This window comes from Mustela lutreola, chromosome 18 (genome assembly GCF_030435805.1).
Source record: "Mustela lutreola isolate mMusLut2 chromosome 18, mMusLut2.pri, whole genome shotgun sequence".
NCBI classification, from domain to species: Eukaryota; Metazoa; Chordata; class Mammalia; order Carnivora; family Mustelidae; genus Mustela; species Mustela lutreola.
Window position 1 is genome coordinate 7,068,519 of NC_081307.1, and position 19,320 is coordinate 7,087,838.

General features: G+C 36.2%; 1 protein-coding gene across 2 annotated transcripts in view; it reads right to left on the bottom strand.

Annotated features, from left to right (window-relative positions):
- Window positions 1-13,597, bottom strand: part of LOC131820626 (A disintegrin and metallopeptidase domain 3-like) — a 110,707-nt gene extending 97,110 nt beyond the window's left edge. The window contains exons 1-4 of one of the 2 annotated variants that reach the window (XM_059156312.1): window positions 13,425-13,597; window positions 13,039-13,121; window positions 8,065-8,120; window positions 1,538-1,616 (exon numbers count right to left, since the gene is read on the bottom strand). In XM_059156312.1, coding sequence (XP_059012295.1) covers window positions 1,538-1,616; window positions 8,065-8,120; window positions 13,039-13,121; window positions 13,425-13,482 — 276 coding nt within the window. In that variant the 5' untranslated portion in view covers window positions 13,483-13,597. Of the gene's footprint in view, window positions 1-1,537; window positions 1,617-8,064; window positions 8,121-13,038; window positions 13,122-13,424 lie in introns of those variants that run through there. The other variant, XM_059156313.1, reaches the window with a different exon arrangement.
- Between the last annotated feature and the right edge of the window lie 5,723 nt (window positions 13,598-19,320).

A 19,320-nucleotide genomic window follows, 5' to 3' on the forward strand; every position in this document is an offset into this window, starting at 1 on the left:
TTATCTCAAAGTGGACATAAAATTAAATGTAAATAAAACTGTAAAACTTTTAGGGAAAAATGTAGAATTTTCAGGAACTAGGGATAAATGGAGTTCTTAAGTTTGATACCAAACCTCCATTCATAAAAGAAAAAGTTGATAAATTAACTCTCATCAAAATTAAAAATTTATAATCAATGAGAGACCTTATGAACAAGATGAAAAGATAAGTTACAGACTAGGAATAAATATTGACAAAACACATATCTGGCAAAGGACCTGTATTTGGAATATATAAACTGCTTAAAAATCACAATAAAAAAACAACCAATCAGGGGCACCTGGTGGCTCAGTTGGTTAAGCATCTGCTTTGGCTCTGGTCATGATCACAGGGTCTTGGGTTCAAGTCCCACATCGGGCTCCCTGCTTAGCCGGAAGCCTGCATCTCCCTGTCTCACTCCCCCTGCTTGTGTTCCCTCTCTCACTGTGTCTCTCTCTAATAAATTAATAAAATCTTAAAGAAAAAAGCAATCAAATTAGAAAATAAGTAAAGGACATTAACAGATGTTTCATTTCATGAAAATATATTCAACATCACTGGGCACTATGGAAATGCAAATTAAAAATTACATAAGATATTACTATACATCTATCAAAATGCTAAAATTTTAAATGATTTTGAATACTGATCAAATAGTGGCAAACATTCAGACCCTCTATCTTTTCTACATTGCCAGTGGAAATGTAAAATGGTACAGACACACTGGAAAATAGTTGAAAATTTCTTTTAAAAAAATAAATATATCCTGGGGATAAAAATATATGTTTATAAAAAATATATGTTTATAAAAAATAAAAAATTTAAAAAAAAAAAAATAATAATAAATATATACTTGCCATATGACCTAGCAATCATATTCCTGGGCATGTACCCCATAAAATTAAAAAATTATGTCCACAACACAAATTGCAAATGAATGTTCATAGAGGCATTACCTTAAATAGTTAAAGACTGGAAAAGGTAAAGTATGAGAACATGTAGACCTGATGTTTTTTTGTTGGGAATGTGACTGTTTAGAAATTTAATTTCTTTTATTTAAATGTATATTTTCTATTTAAATTTATTTAATTTTTTTCCCAGTTTTCTCTCCCTTCTCCTATTGTTCTCTGCACTATTTCTTATGCTCTACCTGTAAGTGAAACCATATGATAATTGTAATTTCCACCACTTCCTCCACTGCTGAAGTCTTATGACATCTCAATTAAAATGAACTCTGTATTTAGGGTGTTATTCTTAGCTCCTTAACCCACTTTCTTTTCCTCTCAGACCCCTGCTAATACTTTAAACAACATTTTTGGATAAGAGATTCTGGAGTTCCAAATTTGAAAAGTAGTCGTTCTATTCAATCTGCCTTCATAGTAATTGCTGCATTACATTTGGGCTTCTGATCTGTTTGCCCAATAATTCCTTGGGGCGGAAGGCACTCTTTTTCCTCCTGCCAATTGCACCTTAATGATATAAAAAACATAAATCTACAGAGCATAAAAGAAAACTTACCTTTATAAATGAAGAATGTGGATACAATGTTCCTGATTTGTTGTATGCATACACCAGGAAATGAGGGTCTAAAAATGACCTAATTCAACCAAAGTAATAACACTTCATTGTAATAGTAACATGAACAAAAACAGATCATGAAATTAAAATTCACTTTCAATATTACACGTTCAAATATCCAAAAATTAAATGGACTCCTCTTTCCATTATTTCATTGCCTTCTGATAGCATATTTTATATAAGAAAAAAATACTAAGCAATATAATCTATAGCAGTAGGGACACCAGAATGACATAGATTTATTATACTAGAAACCAGGACTTCCAGATTCCCATGGCAAAGACTTTTTTTGATTCAACAATCAATAAATCTCATAGCATAAATATTTGCTAATTTGTTAATATTTTCTAAGAAGTAGCCACAGACTGATAAGAAACAAAAAATATATATGCTTTTTCCATTAGTTTTCATGAAATTATACTGTGGTAAAAACAACCCCCCAAATTCTCAATGCCTCGAAACAACAAGATTGTTCCTCACAAGTTTATTGCAGGTTCAGCTCCACAAAAACTTCATTCTGGAACCTGGAAAAAGACATACCTCCTACCCCATGGAACCTATCTTTCTTGTAGCAAAAGGAGAAAAGAAATTGTAGAACCATACAGTAGTTCTTAAAGCCTTTGTTTAGAAGCAGAAGACTAGTGTTTTGCTCAGATTTCATAAGCTGCATGAATTCTACAGACAAGCCTCATCTAAGTGGTACCAAAGTGTAATCTTCCCACAGAGAAGATAGTGATTGTTATGGAACAATCTGACCACAGTTTTTACTGCTCGGAGACCACAGTAGTTATTGCCAGGAGACTATGGTTTCCCAAGGACTCCAACACCAAAGGGCAGTTCAAGACCAGAATAAAAGAGGGACCAGAGCATTCATGGAGTGTGTCCATTCACCTCTACTTCTCTTTTTCCAATCCTGCTTCATCTTCTCTCATTCCTGACAGCTCTTCCTTTCCTCAATTCAAATAAGGAAACTAGAGAGCTTCCCAGACAAAACAAAACATATTTATCAGCTCATATTCCACATGTATTCAAGGACAATGCCAAACAGCCTGTGTTGCTTTAGGTGCAAGTACCTGGAACACGGATTCTGGCCCAAGGGCAGAGCCAAATTTTAGTAACTAAGCAAGACAAAGAGGTGGGAATCCAGAAGCATCTGCCAGGAAAATTCAACAGGTTTTTGACGAGCATAATTTAAAGGATAAAACTTTACTTTGCAAGTTCATTCACCCTGGGTCCCTTTTTCTTTTACACAAAACAACAAAAAGTCTGCCTTAATCAGTGAATTAATAGAGATACACAGGTCCACTCAATGGAAAAAAAAAAACAAAACAACCAATGTAAGGAAAATGAACAAAAGCGTAGAAGGCAAAACTTAAAAGCAAGTTCCTAATGAAACTGAACCAAGAATTTGGTTAAAGAAAATAATTATTATTTCAAGGGAAGTTAGTAAGTTAAAAAGCTGATAAACTTTAAGAGAAGATTGTTTCAAGGAAAAAGATACCCTGAAACCAAATGATGAATCTGAAACTAAAATAAATAATTCAATAAATGTGTCAAAGAGAATTTGTTTGCAAAGAACAGAATTGGAGTCCTAACCAAAAAAAGAACACATTTTGCTAGTAAAAAACATGGTCAAAATAAAGATTTGAAAATAGTTGGAGGAAAATCTATACTATAGAGGGAAGATCCATAAGACTCAGGATGAAACCATAGATTTCTGTAAAACTTTTAAAAATGTGAGTGATTTAAAACCAAAATGAAAAATTAAGGGATTTATTCAATTGTGAGAAGAAAAGGGACGTTTTCAGATATGCACAGATTCAGAAAACATGCCATCTGGAGAAAATGATCTGAAAATAATCTAAACAATACCTACGTCAGCATAAAATTGCAATAAAGGGAAAAAATACAAAGGAAGCAATAAAAAAACTTGGAAAATACAATACAGTTGTTAAATAAGTAAAGTGAAAGCATTGGATTTACATCTTAAATGTAAAAAGAATTTTAAAAATACTATAGGAATATTATAATACAAATTCGGAATGTGATAGACAGTGTGAGGAATCAAGTATTAGTATAATGATTATATGAATATTTCATTTTTATAGCAATAAATCCTATAAGCAAAGGAAGAAGACAATCAATAGGTTAGATAGCATGTTTGCAACATATAAAAGAGATAAAGAATTAATATCTACAAGGAACAAAAATTCCCACAAATTGGTCATGGGGAAAAAAAGAAAAGCAGAAAGGTAAGCCATAGATTGAAAATAAATGACCCAAAACAAATGAATAAAAAGGAAAACCAGAAGCTTCGGAGAAGCAATTCAATTAGAATAATCAATAAACATTTGGAAAGATAATATATATTATTAATAATCAGGGGGAAGTACATATTAAAATAACAATAAAATAACATTTCTTATGCATTAATAAAAATAAGGGAGTACAGATACTCTTTTCATTGAGAATGTAGAGAACAGAAATGTTTTTGAATTATTGGTCTGAGTGAAAACTGGGATAAACCCTCTGAAGTAAAAATTAGTAGCATATAGCACTCTTGAGAATTCTATCATTGATAATCCATCAATTTCACTGGTGCCCAGAACATCATGCCCAAAGACATCTATAATATGGCTTTTCTTACTATAAATATATAGGAGGATAAATAATAAATGAGATACAAACTATAAGAGACTCTTAATCTCACAAAACAAAAGGAGGGTTACAGAGGGAGGTGGGTAGGGAGAGGGTCATTGTGTTACGGACATTGGGGAGGGTATGTGCTATGGTGAGTGCTGGGATGTGTGTAAGTCTGACGATTCACAGACCTGTGCCGCTGGGCCTAATAATACATTATATGTTAATTTAAATGAATAAATGAATAAATAAATAAAATCCTTTAAAAAATAATAAATGAGATATATATTGGATAGCTACATATGTATTTACAATCAATGAACTCATTCTGCACAAACTGGTATGAACGACTCCCAGATAAAAATGTTACATGGGGTGCCTGGGTGGCTCCATTGGTTAAGCATCCAACTCTTGGTTTTTGCCTCAGGTCATGATCTCAGGGTCCTGAGCTTGAGTCCCCCTAGGGCTCAGCATTGGGCATGGAGCCTACTTAAGATTCTTTCTCTCCCTTTCCCTCTGCTTCTCACCCCCACCAACTTCCCACAGTTTCCCTCTCTCTTGCTCTCTCTTTCTCTCTTGCTCTGGCTTGGAAAAAAAAAAAAAAAAAGTTATACAAACTGCAAACTGTTGCACAACAAGCACAACCATAAAACCAGAACCACATAATAAGTACTATCATGAGTAAGTAGCCATAGTAATTCTGCTAATGGTGGCCAGGATTGCCCAGGGGTTTGAGATTCAGCTGAATGTTGGCTGATCTATGGAATGATTAGGCCAATATAAAAAATATTAGACTAATACAAACTATGGCTTTTGTGTAATAATGATGTGTAGGATCATCAGTTATAACAAATATATCACTCTGGTGGGGTACATTGATAATGGGAGAGACTACACATGTGTGGAGGCAGGGGCCATACAGAAACTTCCTGTACCTTCCACTCAATTTTGCTGTGAACCTAAAACTGATCTAAAAAATAAATATTAATTTGGAAGCGGGAAACAGGAAAAGGCAAATAGCCAATAATTGTTTGGGGAAGTTTTTTAGGGAAATCTAAATTGACACAAAGATGTGGTATAATATTTTAGCACATCTTGAATGCTTTTGAAAATCTAAACTGCTACTGTCTCTTCAGAAACTGGCAATATCTCTCAAAAATCCTAATACAAAATGTGACTAAAAAGGAAGGTTGTGAAAATTAAATCAGTTACTACATACAGATTGCTTGGAAATATGCCTGGCAATTGGTATGTACTCTATGAATGTCTGTTACTTTTGTTGTTTGGGTTGTTATTATTATTATTATTATCTCTATTATTACTATTATTCATACTTTTTGATTTAGAAACTCATTGCTTGGTATTAAGCCTACAAAACAAAGTATCTATTGCATAAGAATATACATATAAGGATGTTTATTGCAGGACTCTATAGTGACAATCCTTGGAAATAACTTTATTACCTTATTATTACGTGCCATACTACAGACTGTTACCTGTTAAAGAATGAGTTAAGATATATACATAGAGGAAGAAAATGAATACCATTATTAAACAAGACCTCCCAACTGCAAAACAGTTTTTCCATTTCTCTAAAAACAAACCTTTAAAATTTAAAGGAAAGGTGAAATTGGTAAAATGGTGGAAAGATAGATACAAAGCTATTAATAATAGTTTCCTCACAGAGTGAAAATTTAAGATATTAAAAAAAGTTATATAACTCAGAAAACTATAAAGTACTCATGAAAGAAATTGAGGAAGACACAAAGAAATGGAAAAATGTTCCATGCTCCTGGATTGGAAGAATAAATATTGTGAAAATGTCTATGCTACCTAAAGCAATCTACACATTTAATGCAATTCCTATCAAAGTACCATCCATCTTTTTCAAAGAAATGGAACAAATAATGCTAAAATTTATATGGAACCAGAAAAGACCTCGAATAGCCAAAGGGATATTGAAAAAGAAAGCCAAAGTTGGTGGCATCACAATTCCGGACTTCAAGCTCTATTACAAAGCTGTCATCATCAAGACAGCATGGTACTGGCACAAAAACAGACACATAGATCAATGGAACAGAATAGAGAGCCCAGAAATAGACCCTCAAATCTATGGTCAACTAATCTTCGACAAAGCAGGAAAGAATGTCCAATGGAAAAAAGACAGCCTTTTCAATAAATGGTGCTGGGAAAATTGGACAGCCACATGCAGAAAAATGAAATTGGACCATTTCCTTATACCACACACAAAAATAGACTCAAAATGGATGAAGGATCTCAATGTACGAAAGGAATCCATCAAAATCCTTGAGGAGAACACGGGCAGCAACCTCTTCGACCTCTGCCGCAGCAACATCTTCCTAGGAACAACGCAAAAGGCAAGGGAAGCAAGGGAAAAAATGAACTACTGGGATTTCATCAAGATCAAAAGCTTTTGCACAGCAAAGGAAACAGTTAACAAAATCAAAAGACAACTGACAGAATGGGAGAAGATATTTGCAAACGACATATCAGATAAAGGACTAGTGTCCAGAATCTATAAAGAACTTAGCAAACTCAACACCCAAAGAACAAATAATCCAATCAAGAAATGGGCAGAAGACATGAACAGACATTTCTGCAAAGAAGACATCCAGATGGCGAACAGACACATGAAAAAGTGCTCCATATCACTCGGCATCAGGGAAATACAAATCAAAACCACAATGAGATATCACCTCACACCAGTCAGAATGGCTAAAATCAACAAGTCAGGAAATGACAGATGCTGGCGAGGATGCGGAGAAAGGGGAACCCTCCTACACTGTTGGTGGGAATGCAAGCTGGTGCAGCCACTCTGGAAAACAGCATGGAGGTTCCTCAAAATGTTGAAAATAGAACTGCCCTATGACCCAGCAATTGCACTATTGGGTATTTACCCTAAAGATACAAACGTAGTGATCCAAAGGGACACATGCACCCGAATGTTTATAGGAGCAATGTCCACAATAGCCAAACTATGGAAAGAACCTAGATGTCCATCAACAGATGAATGGATCAAGAAGATGTGGTATATATACACAATGGAATACTATGCAGCCATCAAAAGAAATGAAATCTTGCCATTTGCAACAACATGGATGGAACTAGAGCGTATCATGCTTAGCGAAATAAGTCAAGCAGAGAAAGACAACTATCATATGATCTCCCTGATATGAGGAAGTGGTGATGCAACATGGAGGCTTAAGTGGGTAGAAGAAGAATAAATGAAACAAGATGGGATTGGGAGGGAGACAAACCATAAGTGACTCTTAATCTCACGAAACAAACTGAGGGTTGCCGGGGGGAGGGGGTTTGGGAGAAGGGGTTGGGATTATGGACATTGGGGAGGGTATGTGATTTGGTGAGTGCTGTGAAGTGTGTAAACCTGGTGATTCACAGACCTGTACCCCTGGGGATAAAAATATATGTTTATAAAAAATAAAAAATTAAAAAAAAATAGCAAGTAAAATGTTTAAAATATAAATGTATAAAATGACATGAAGAACAAAATTAAACATGGACAAATAAAATTATTATCTTTATCATTACAGTTGTGGCTATATTTTAAAGAGTTACAGAGACTAATTTTCACTTATCTGGCATACATTAATTTTGCATCATGAAATTAAAATTTGGCTCGATATAAAAATCTCAAGATGAAGACTTAGAATTCTAGATTGACTTGAATCACAAAGATGTAACATATTAAATATAATAGTCATGCTCTTATTTAGGCTCAACTTAGGGTAGTAACTAAAAATTTCAGAAACTAAAAACAACGTATGAAAAGAAGAATGTCCACTCACTGTTTTTCAAGATGGAGAGTGTACATTTTCTGATCAATTTTGATGGCATAAGTGACCTACAGCAAATTATTCAAGAAGAATGTAATTATTAGAAATTCTGAATTCTTAAAAATCAAAATCCTTAACTTCTTAAAATGTATTTACTCATTCGCTGAGACACAGATCATATCACACATCTCAGAATTATATATATATATATATATATATATAATATTGACATAATTGTAATCTTCCTTCAATCTTGGAATGTATGACAGAATTGATCATAATTACATTTAAATAAAAATCAAAGTATCTCAATTTATTTCAAAACTAAGAACGTTAGTCATAAAATTTCAATCTAAAATGGTTACATTTAAAAATGTTGAGTAATCTTTGAAGGAACTTGAATTTTATTATCTTTTTTCTACTTTGAAATTTCTACCCCAAGTAAATTTAAAAATTAAAGATACAACACAGGTTCCCTTTTAAGATTAAAGAAAGTATCCCTAACTGTAAGAACACTCTTCATCTCACAGTCCTCTTTAGGAATCGCCTCAGCTACAAAGGGTCACCTCACACCAAGTCACAACTTTCTGAGACAGCCCACATTTAACAAGAACCCCTTCATCCCAACTCCAGATATTGAAGGGCCATGCTAGCTTCACATTTTGTTCAGAGTTGGTTGAGTCTCCATCTCCCCCTTCCCCTTTCCTCCCCTCCCCTTCCACAGAGGTTCATCACAAGAGCATAACCTAATAAACAGTCTTCACAGGAATCTTCTCAAAGACTGCATCCTAAAGAACCCAATCTGTGACATCATCATAAAACATACACATTCTTCATGGCATAGCACATGGTCAATGTGGGTTAATTTTCCACATTTGCAAAGAATGTAGATTTTGTCATTGGGTACTGTTTTCTGCAGAAGCCATTTTAAATGTCTCATGTTCAGTCTTCTGTAAGCTTACAGCTATTGAAAAAAGTGTATTGGGCCATATGAGTGGCATAGTTAGTTAAGAGTCTGTGTCTTCATGTTGGCTCAGGTCATGATCTAAGGGTCATGATCTCAGAGTTGTGAAATGGAGCCTCACATCTGGCTCCCTGCTCAGTGCAGTCTGCTTAACTCTCTCTCCCTCTGTCCCTCCCCCTTCTATAAAATAAATAAATAAATCTTTTTAAAAAATATGTCAACTTCTTCCCAAATTATTGTGATATTATTTCTTTCTCCTCAATCTACAGTTTTCTCCATTACATATTTTGAATCTTGGTTGTTGGGTGCAAACAAGAGTAAAATTAGCAAAATTGCAAACAATTATAAAGAATGCCTCAATATCATCTTCGGCATATGACTCAACTTTGGGGTTGTAATTTCTTCAATTTCATCCATTATCACTTAATATACATTATGACAGGATTTCTTCTTCAACCTATAAATAATGTAGAAGTGTATTTTTATATTCCCATACACATTTTTAAAACTTGTTAAGATTTAAATTAATTGAGAGGTGCCTGGGTGGCTCAGTGGGTTAAGCCTCTGCCTTTGGCTCAGGTCATGATCCCAGGGTCCTGGGAAGGAGCCCCAGGGTCCTGGGAGGGAGCCTGCTTCCTCCTCTTTCTCTGCCTGCCGCTCTCTGCCTATTTGTGATCTATCAAATAAATAAATAAAATCTTTTTAAAAAGATTTAAATTAATTGAATTGTTATAGATACTGTATTGTCAATATTTGATTTTTAATGTTTTTCCTTTTGTCAGTTTTGTTGAATAATCTGCTTATTCCTGAGAAGAATGTGTATTATAACTATAGAAATAAAGGCAAATTATAGCTGGATTAGAAAAACACTATCTTTACTTCGGGGTTGTCTAGAAGTTTAGATGTTTCTGACTCCCAGCTAAGACAAAGGCAACGAGATTTGTAAGGTACTTTTTAGGGTTCAAAAACTCTCTTGGCCAACGATAGCTTCTTTAATGTTTCCCTACCTAGTTTGATGAGGCTGGCTTGGCTACTGAGAGAGTCACTGAAAGCTTTTTAAGGAGTTCTCCAAAAGCCAAAATCCACCCCTCCCCAACTAAGTCTTGTTATTTCAAGCAGAGACTTGGCTTGTTCCAGAAGCACAGAGTTTGGGTTCATACGGATGTTTCTTGAATTCCTGATATTTGCCTGAATTCTCTATCTCTGGCTGCATCATATGCTTTGTCATTACAAAAAAGCCTCACAGTTATACCCTGTAGAGCCTAATGAGTCCTAGTGAACAGCAGAGAGGATAAAACAATATATTCACTGTGATGGGTTCACTTCTGTATTAATCCATCAAATAAAATATCTTATTGCTCAAGTTGTCTTTATCTTTCTGAATCCTTTTATGATTTGTAAACCAACATTTGAGAAAGATATATGAAAGTGATTTGAAAATTTGTCCCTCTAGTGCAATCAATTCTTATATATGCTGAAAGCATTTCTTTATATTCACTGCTCATTTATACCAATCGATAAAAGATATGAGAACCAGGAAATCCAAGGATATTGCTAGTCTGACTGGTGCAAAATGTATTTTTATCCATTTCCTCAAGAACATTTTTAAATATATCCAAATTTAGAATTTTTATATGTTCTTAGTGAACTGAATATTTATTAAGTAATGATGTTTATCCCTCATAATGGTGTATGGATGTGTGTTCTAAATGTTGATTTTTTTCTACTTTTCTCATGGATACTTGTGTTTGCTTTTGGTTAGCATTTTCCCAGTATATGTCATACTCCTTTAAACAGTTTAAACTCTCTGGATATTTATTTTTGGTATAATGGCTTTTATGAATACATAATCGCTGGATTTTTTTGGTGCCATAAAGGCAAAAACAGACCACCCACTCTATAAAACCTGCCCCCGTGTCTAACAACGCTCCTCTGAAATCCGGCCACTGAGGTTCCAATCCTTAAATTCCTATCAGATCCCTGAGTGTCTTTACATCAGCTCGCTCTTTCTTTCTTTCTTTCTTTCTCTCTTTCTCTCTCTTTCTTTCTTTTTTTTTTTTTTTTCCTGATAGACAGAGGTCACAAGTGTGCAAAGAGGCAGACAGAGAGAGGAGGAAGCAGGGTCCCTGCTGAGCAGAGAGCCCAATGCAGGGCTCAATCCCAGGACCCTGGGATCATTACCCAAGCCGAAGGCAGAGGCTTTAACCCACTGAGCCACCGAAGCGCCCCCACACTTCTTTCTTGAAAACAAAGTGTCCTACCCAAAACTTCTAATTCCTATTAAAAGGGGCAAAATCAGTAGGAAATTAACAAGAAAGAAAAGATTCAAATAGGCAATATGTATAAAGGCATGTTATCTTAAGACTTAGTAAAAAAAAAAAAACAAAACAAAAAAACAAATAAAAACATGCCAGTTAAAAGTCAAATATTCATTTTCAGGCTAACATTAACAGAAATGAGAAGCCTGAATGAAGCTTGGCAAGCCCTCTAGAAAATAAGTGTCATAATTCTTTCCTTTGTTAGTGGGCGTCAACTTACACAACTTTCATGAAAGACATTTTGTGATATTTATCATTTTTCTTTAATAACCTGCCCATTGATCCTATGAAGATGACCATTCAAGAGGACTTATAAAACTACATGTTTGGGTGCCTGGGTGGCTCAGTGGATTAAGTGTCTGCCTTCTGCTCAGTTCAGGTCATCATTCCAAGGTCCTGGGATCCAGCCCTGGATCATCAATCTCTTTGCTCATCAGGGAGTCTGCTAATCCCCCTCCCTCTGCCCCTTCCTTTACCCCTCCCTCTGCTGTTTCTCTCTCTCTCTCTCTCAAATAAATACAATCTTTAAAAACTACATTTTTAAATTTCACAAAGAATGATGGTATAGCCATAAAATAATTGTGCACTTATAAAAAATATAAAAGTTGATAAAATATAAAATAACAAAGTTGTATTTATGATCATAAAAGTAAATTCTAACTTTATAAATAAATTAAAAGCCAATTAGAACATTCCTATGTTATTATTAAAAATATATGTGTAGGGGAGTGCATGTCTCTAAAATTTCATTCAGTCCAAATTCAGTTCAAATAGAAACTGAGGCAGACATTCACTTTCTTAACTCTTTGTGCTCTCTAGATTTAATTTTACAATGTAAAATTACTATACTTTTTAACCAGATTAAAAATACTACATTAACAGGGTTATATATGCCTATATATGCAAATATAGGCTTGAAGAAGTTATATACAGTCGTTTTAAAAATCCTGTTACAAGGTCAATATTAGTGTGACCTCATAAACACAGAATAAATATTTAAACGTACATACTTTCTAGGAAAAAAGTCCAGTAGATCTATATATTATTTTGTGTGATAGGAATTTGGGGTTTTTTTTTCTCAGTCAGTTTTTTAAATGTTTCATAATATTCATTGGAAAATGAAAAGGAAAATCAAAACTCTTAGTTTCATTGAGACAAAATGACTCTTTAACACAGTAACTGGAACAAAAAATTTCAAAGGGATCTGCATGAATTGATGTGGGTCATGTAGTCCAATAAAAATAAAGCACTCATTTTATTTTTTTTTAAAGATTTTATTTATTTATTTGACAGAGAGAGATCACAAGTAGGCAGAGAGGCAGGCAGAGAGAGAGGGGGGAAGCAGGCTCCCTGCTGAGCAGAGAGCCCGATGCGGGACTCGATCCCAGGACCCTGAGATCATGACCTGAGCCGAAGGCAGCGGCCCAACCCACTGAGCCACCCAGGCGGCCGTAAAGCACTCATTTTTAAAAAGTGATTTCCACAGGATGTCTGGGTAGCTCAGTTGGTTAAGCCCCTGACTCGATTTCAGCTCAGTCATACTTTCCCTTCAAGAGTTGGCGCCCGCATCAACTTCTTCCCTCAGTGGGGAGCCTGCTTACGATCCTCTCTTTTCCTCTGCCTCTGCCTCCAACCCTAGTCGTGCTCTCTCTCTCTCTCTGTCTCAAAAATAAATGAATAGAAATTTAAAAAGTAATTTCTTACCCGCGTTTCCGAAACTTCACCATCACTGGTATTTGTCTCAATCTTCCGTGGCACTGTAATTTGCAGAAGCGATGGTTCAAGACCTACAGAAAGGAAAACACGTGTGAGCGTCGCCTAGAGCCTGGCAGCATCCTTCTTCCCGCGCCCCGTCACATCCCGTCACTCTTTGAACTTCCAAGCCCACCCCCGAACACGCACACAGCCACGCAAAACCAGACTTTGTACATCAACAGCAGGCCAGGAGGAGGCTGACTCTAAACGGGCTCTGACCAGACACCGGGCGCTCCCCAGCCGGACCCGGGGTTCTGGAGCAAGGTTCTGGGGCCAGCCAACGCCCAGAGGCTCTGCGACAGGTGGCCCTCGATGGGGCAGGGTCCTTCACTCACGATGGCCCTCGGAGGTCAGCCGGCCCAGGCCTGAGAGGATCAGCAGGAGAGACAGCATTGCGGGGCCTGCCGGCCTTGCCACGGTGATGGCTGTTGGCTGTGAAACGGCGGCGGCTCCTGCTGGGCCCGGCGTTCGCAGCGGGTGGGGCGAGGGCCCGCAAGGTCTGAGGCGAGGCGTGGGGGAGGGCGGGGCGAGGCTGCTTCGCCCACCCCGCCCTCTCGGCGGACTAGCCCGCGCAGCCGCAGTCGCAGTCCTGGCCGCCCACCCACGGCACGCTGCGCGGAGAGACGGTCCAGGGGATGCACCAGTCAGAATTTCCTGCTTCCCTCGTGGGCTTGAGTTTTATTTTTCAAAACGCGGACTTTGGAAACGCATTCAGGGATGACGTGAGGGTCGTAAGTGCATCTTCTGCAGATGGGCTGTTTGATGGTGAAGTCCTTGGCAATGTTAATAGTCCACGTCGTAGTTTTCTGGCGCAGTGACTGAATTACTGTGGGGAAGGAAAACAGAAAATGGTAATTCACCATATGTTTGGTAGCAGACAGTTGCCTGTTTTAACCGTATCTACCTTGGAATTTATAATTTGAGCCTCAGGTCAAAATAAACATACGTGCACGCACGAAGAGGAAAAAGAAAGGTATCTAAATTCTTCAATCATAGATAACTTTCTTTCTTAGAAAACTCTTTGGTTTAGGAAACTAAATGAAAAGGTAAATATGGAATGGGTGTGTCTGTGTGTTCTACTGCCTCAGTATGGTTTTGTAATTGAAGTGTTAGGCCAAAAAAAGAAAAAAGAAAAAAAAGAAAGAAAGAAATCACAGATATGAAATGATCCTGAAACAACAACTTTATTTTCCCATTATTTATTTATTCCACTGTGTATAACTTAGCTTAGGATGATCTGGCTAGTAAAAGATGAAATGTAAACCTTTTTTTCCCATCAGTATGGCTTTCACACATGGGAAGGGAATAACTTGGTAAGAGCATTAATTTTCTGGATAAATATGCATGTTGTGACTTGCATAATTTCAGTTTGCAAGGACTTTTTTGCCAGACAATTCTTAAGTACCCCTTCTATAGAACACTTACGCTTACATTCCTTACATATTTATGCACAAAATCAAATGATTGTTTTCTCAGTTTATAAACGGAAAAAATAAAAAGAAATGGAGAAGGCTAGCCATATATATATATATATATATATATATATATATATATATATATGTGTATTCCTATGTAATGATTTTCCTGAATCTAATTTTAGTGTCTATTTATCAAGAAAATATTGGTATAGGTAACAAATGATAACAGAAGGAATTTAACTTAAAAATAGCCAATTCTTCTGGGTGCCTGAGTGGTTTAGTGGGTTAAAGCCTCTGCCCTCCGGCTCAGGTCATGATCCCAGGGTCCTGGGATGGAGCCCTGCATCGGGCTCTCTGCTCAGCAGGGAGCCTGCTTCCCTCTCTCTGCCTGCCTCTGCCTGCTTGTGATCTCTATCAGATAAATAAATAAAATATTTTTTTTAAAATAGCCAATTCTGCATATTTCACTGAAGTATTTATAGGCTAATCATTTAGTTTGGTTGCAATCTATGTTGTATAGTGTATTTATTTAATTTGTTTGAATATTTCTATGTATATTAAAGTTAGTATTTTTCTTTTTTGCCAAATTATATGGAAATTGATGGGATTCACATATGAAAATTATGTTGCTCTTAAACTTTCTTCGTGATTGTCTATAACCTGATCAAACTTTTGAAGTCTAGTATATATGTTATTGAAGGGATGGTAAGTATTAGAAGATCGTTCATGGTTCAACTAAAAATCTCTGTCGTTCAGTCAGGTAACCAAAAGGAAAAATACATATTTATTATCTAAATTCATTATTGTGTTTGCACTGTTGTTATTGACTGCTCATTTTTTTGCTGGGCATAATTTACAGGCACTCACATCATCCAAATTTAATTCAGTAATTATTTTTTACATGCTTAGTATAAGGCTGAAACCAGACAGAGACCAAAATATGTGTGACAACCTCCGTGTCTCCCAGTACCTCAGAAAGTAACAGAAAACTGAACATGTACAAGAGATGCCACAGCTAGAATTTTAAAAATTTGTATTAGAGGGATATTCAAAATTCTCTGGGAATACAGCTAATATAATTTTGTTTTCTTTATAGATATCAAAGTGAACCTGTGAGCCATATGGATTTATATGGATGTTAGTGAATTTTAGGACTTTATTCTTAAATAACTTAAATTCGTCCAAGAGCTTTAGTGCAAATAAATGATGGATTTTTGTGTTAGAATGGTAACATAATAGTTTGGGGGTGGTGGGATTGAAATAATGAGGACTAGAAACACTAGGTTCGTTGAAGGGAATTTTACATAGGTTAGGCCAAAAATGTCTACAAACTCAGGATTAGAGTGGGAAGAGAAACGAAAGTAGTAAAAATACCTGAGAGATATTTAGGAGAAAAATCAGCTTGTTGAATACTTTAATGTGGAGGTTGATGAAATTTTTGAGAAGACTAAGCCACTGAACTTAGAGGGGCACCAATTTTATTTTTTTTTATGGCCTTACCTATAATTTTCAGAAAATTATCTTCAGTTATCATTTTTTGTTTATATTTAAATTTAACTTTTATTTAAACTAAGTCCCAGTTAGTTAACATACACCATAACATTAGTTTCAGATGTATAATATAGCGATTAAACACTTTCACACAATACGCAGTCCTTACCACAAGTGCTTTCCCTAATCTGCATCACCTATTTCACCTATCACCCCCATTCCCCACATTCTGGTAACCATCACCTATAGTTAAGAGTCTCTTTCTTGCTTTGCCTCTCTCTTTTCTCCCCTCTGCTCATTTGTTTTGTTTCTTAAATTCTACATACAAGTAAAAGCATATGGTATTTCTTGTCCACAGATTGACTTATTTCACTTTGCATTATGCTTTTTAGTACCATCCATGTCATTGCAAATGACAAGATTTCATTTCTTTTAATGGCTGAGTAATATTCCAAGACCACTCTCCTTTATCTATTCATCAGTCAATGGCAAGCTGTTTCCATAGCTTGGCTATTATAAATAATGCTGCTTTAACATTAGGGTACCATTAATTCCTTTGAATTCGTATTTTTGTATTCTGTGGGTAAATACTTAGTATGTAATTTCTAGATCATAAAGTACTTCTATGCTTACTTTTTTGAGGACCCTCCATAGTGTTTCCCAGAGTGGCTGCACCAGTTTGCATTCCCACCAGCACTGTAAGAGGGTTTGCTTTCTCCACATCCTTGCACAGGAAATACCTATTGTTTCTTGTGCTATTGATTTTTGCCATTCTAACTGGTGTGAGGTGATATCTAACTATAGTTTCGATTTGCATTTCCCTAATGATCTTTGGGGATACTGAGCATCTTTTCATGTATCTGTTGGCCATCTATCTGTATGTCTTCTTTGGAAAAATGTCTATTTATGTCTTCTTCCCATTTTTTAATTGGATTCTTCATTCTTAGGGTGTTGAGTTGTATAATTTATACATTTTAGATACTAATCCTTTATCAAATATGTAATTAGCAAATATCTTCTCCCATTCCATAGGTTGCCTTTTAGTTTTGTTGACAGTTTCTTTCACTGTGCAGAAGCTTTTTATATTGATGTAGTCTCTTTAGTTTCTATTGGCTTTTGTTTCCCTTGACTCAGGAAACATACCTAGAAAGATGTTATTAAGGCCAAAGTCAAAGAAGTCACTGCCTATGTTCTTCTCTAGGATTTTAATGGTTTCCTGTCTCAAATTCAGGTCCTTACTCCATTTTGAAATTATTTTTCTGTGTGGAATAAGAAAGTACTCCAGTTTCATTCTTTTGCATTTGCTGTCTTGTTTTCCCAACACTATTTGTTGAAGAGACTCTCTTTTCCCCATTGGATGTTTTTTCCTGCTTGGTTGAAGATTAATTGATTGTGATTTAATTTCTTGGTTTTCTGTTGTGTTCGTTGGTCTATGTGTCTATTTTTCTGCAAGTACCATACCCTCTTGATGACTACAGCTTTGTGATATAACTTGAAGTCCAGAATTGTGATACTTCAGTTTTGTTTTTCTTTTTCCAGATTGCTTTGGCTATTCAGGGTCTTTTGTAGTTCCATACAAATTTCAGGATAGTTTGTTCTAGCTCTGTGAAAAATGCTGTTGGTATTTTGATAGGGATTTCATTAAATGTGTACTTTGCTTTGGGTAATGTAGACATTTTAACAATATTTGTTATTTCAATCCATGAGCAAGGAATGTCTTTCCATTCCTTTGTGACATCTTCAATTAATTTAATCGGTTTTATAATTTTAAGAGTACAGGTCTCTCACCTCTTTGATTAGGTTTATTCCTAGGTGTCTGATGGTTTTTTTGTTGTTGTTGGGTTTTTTGTTTTTAATTTTTTAATTTTTTATTTTTTATATTTTTATCCCCAGGGATACAGGTCGGTGAATCGCCCGGTTTACACACTTCACAGCACTCACCAAAGCACATAACCTCCCCAATGTCCATAACCCCACCCCCCTTTCGCAACCCCCCTCCCCCAGCAACCCTCAGTTTGTTTTGTGAGACTAAGAGTCACTTATGGTTTGTCTTCCTCCTAGTCCCATCTTGTTTCATTTATTCTTCTCCTACCCCCCTAAGCCCCCATGTTACATCGCCACTTCATCATATCAGGGAGATCATATGATAGTTGTCTTTCTCTGCTTGACTTATTTCGCTAAGCATGATATGCTCTAGTTCCATCCACGTTGTCGCAAATGGCAAGATTTCATTTCTTTTGATGGCTGCATAGTATTCCATTGTGTATATATACCACTTCGTCTTTATCCATTCATCTGTTGATAGACATCTAGGTTCTTACCATAGTTTGGCTATTGTGGACATTGCTGCTATAAACATTTGGGTGCACGTGCCCCTTCATATCACTACGTTTGTATCTTTAGGGTAAATACCCAGTAGTGCTATTGCTGGGTCATAGGGTAGTTCTATTTTCAACATTTTGAGGAACCTCCATGTTGTTTTCCAGAGTGGTTGCACCAGCTCGCATTCCAACAACAGTGTAGGAGGGTTCCGCTTTCTCCGCATCGTCACCAGCATCCGTCATTTCCTGACTTGTGGATTTTAGCCATTCTGACTGGTGTGAGGTAATATCTCATTGTGGTTTTGATTTGTATTTCCCCGATGCCGAGTGATATGGAGCACTTTTTCATGTGTCTGTTGGCCATCTGGATGTCTTCTTTGCAGAAATGTCTGTTCATGTCCTCTGCCCATTTCTTGATTGGATTATTTGTTCTTTGGGTGTTGAGTTTGCTAAGTTCTTTATAGATTCTGGACACTAGTCCTTTATCTGATATGTCGTTTGCAAATATCTTCTCCCATTCTGTCAGTTGTCTTTTGGTTTTGTTAACTGTTTCCTTTGCTATGCAAAAGATTTTGATCTTGATGAAATCCCAATAGTTCATTTTTGCCCTTGCTTTCCTTGCCTTTGGCAATGTTCCTAGGAAGATGTTGGTGCAGTTGAGGTCGAAGAGATTGCTGCCTGTGTTCTCCTCAAGGATTTTGATGGATTCCTTTCTCACATTGAGGTCCTTCATCCATTTTGAGTCTATTTTTGTGTGTGGTGTAAGGAAATGGTCCAATTTCATTTTTCTGCATGTGGCTGTCCAATTTTCCCAGCACCATTTATTGAAGAGGCTGTCTTTTTTCCATTGGACATTCTTTCCTGCTTTGTCAAAGATTAGTTGACCATAGAGTTGAGGGTATATTTCTGGGCTTTCTACTCTGTTCCATTGATCTATGTGTCTGTTTTTGTGCCAGTACCATGCTGTCTTGATGATGATAACTTTGTAATAGAGCTTGAAG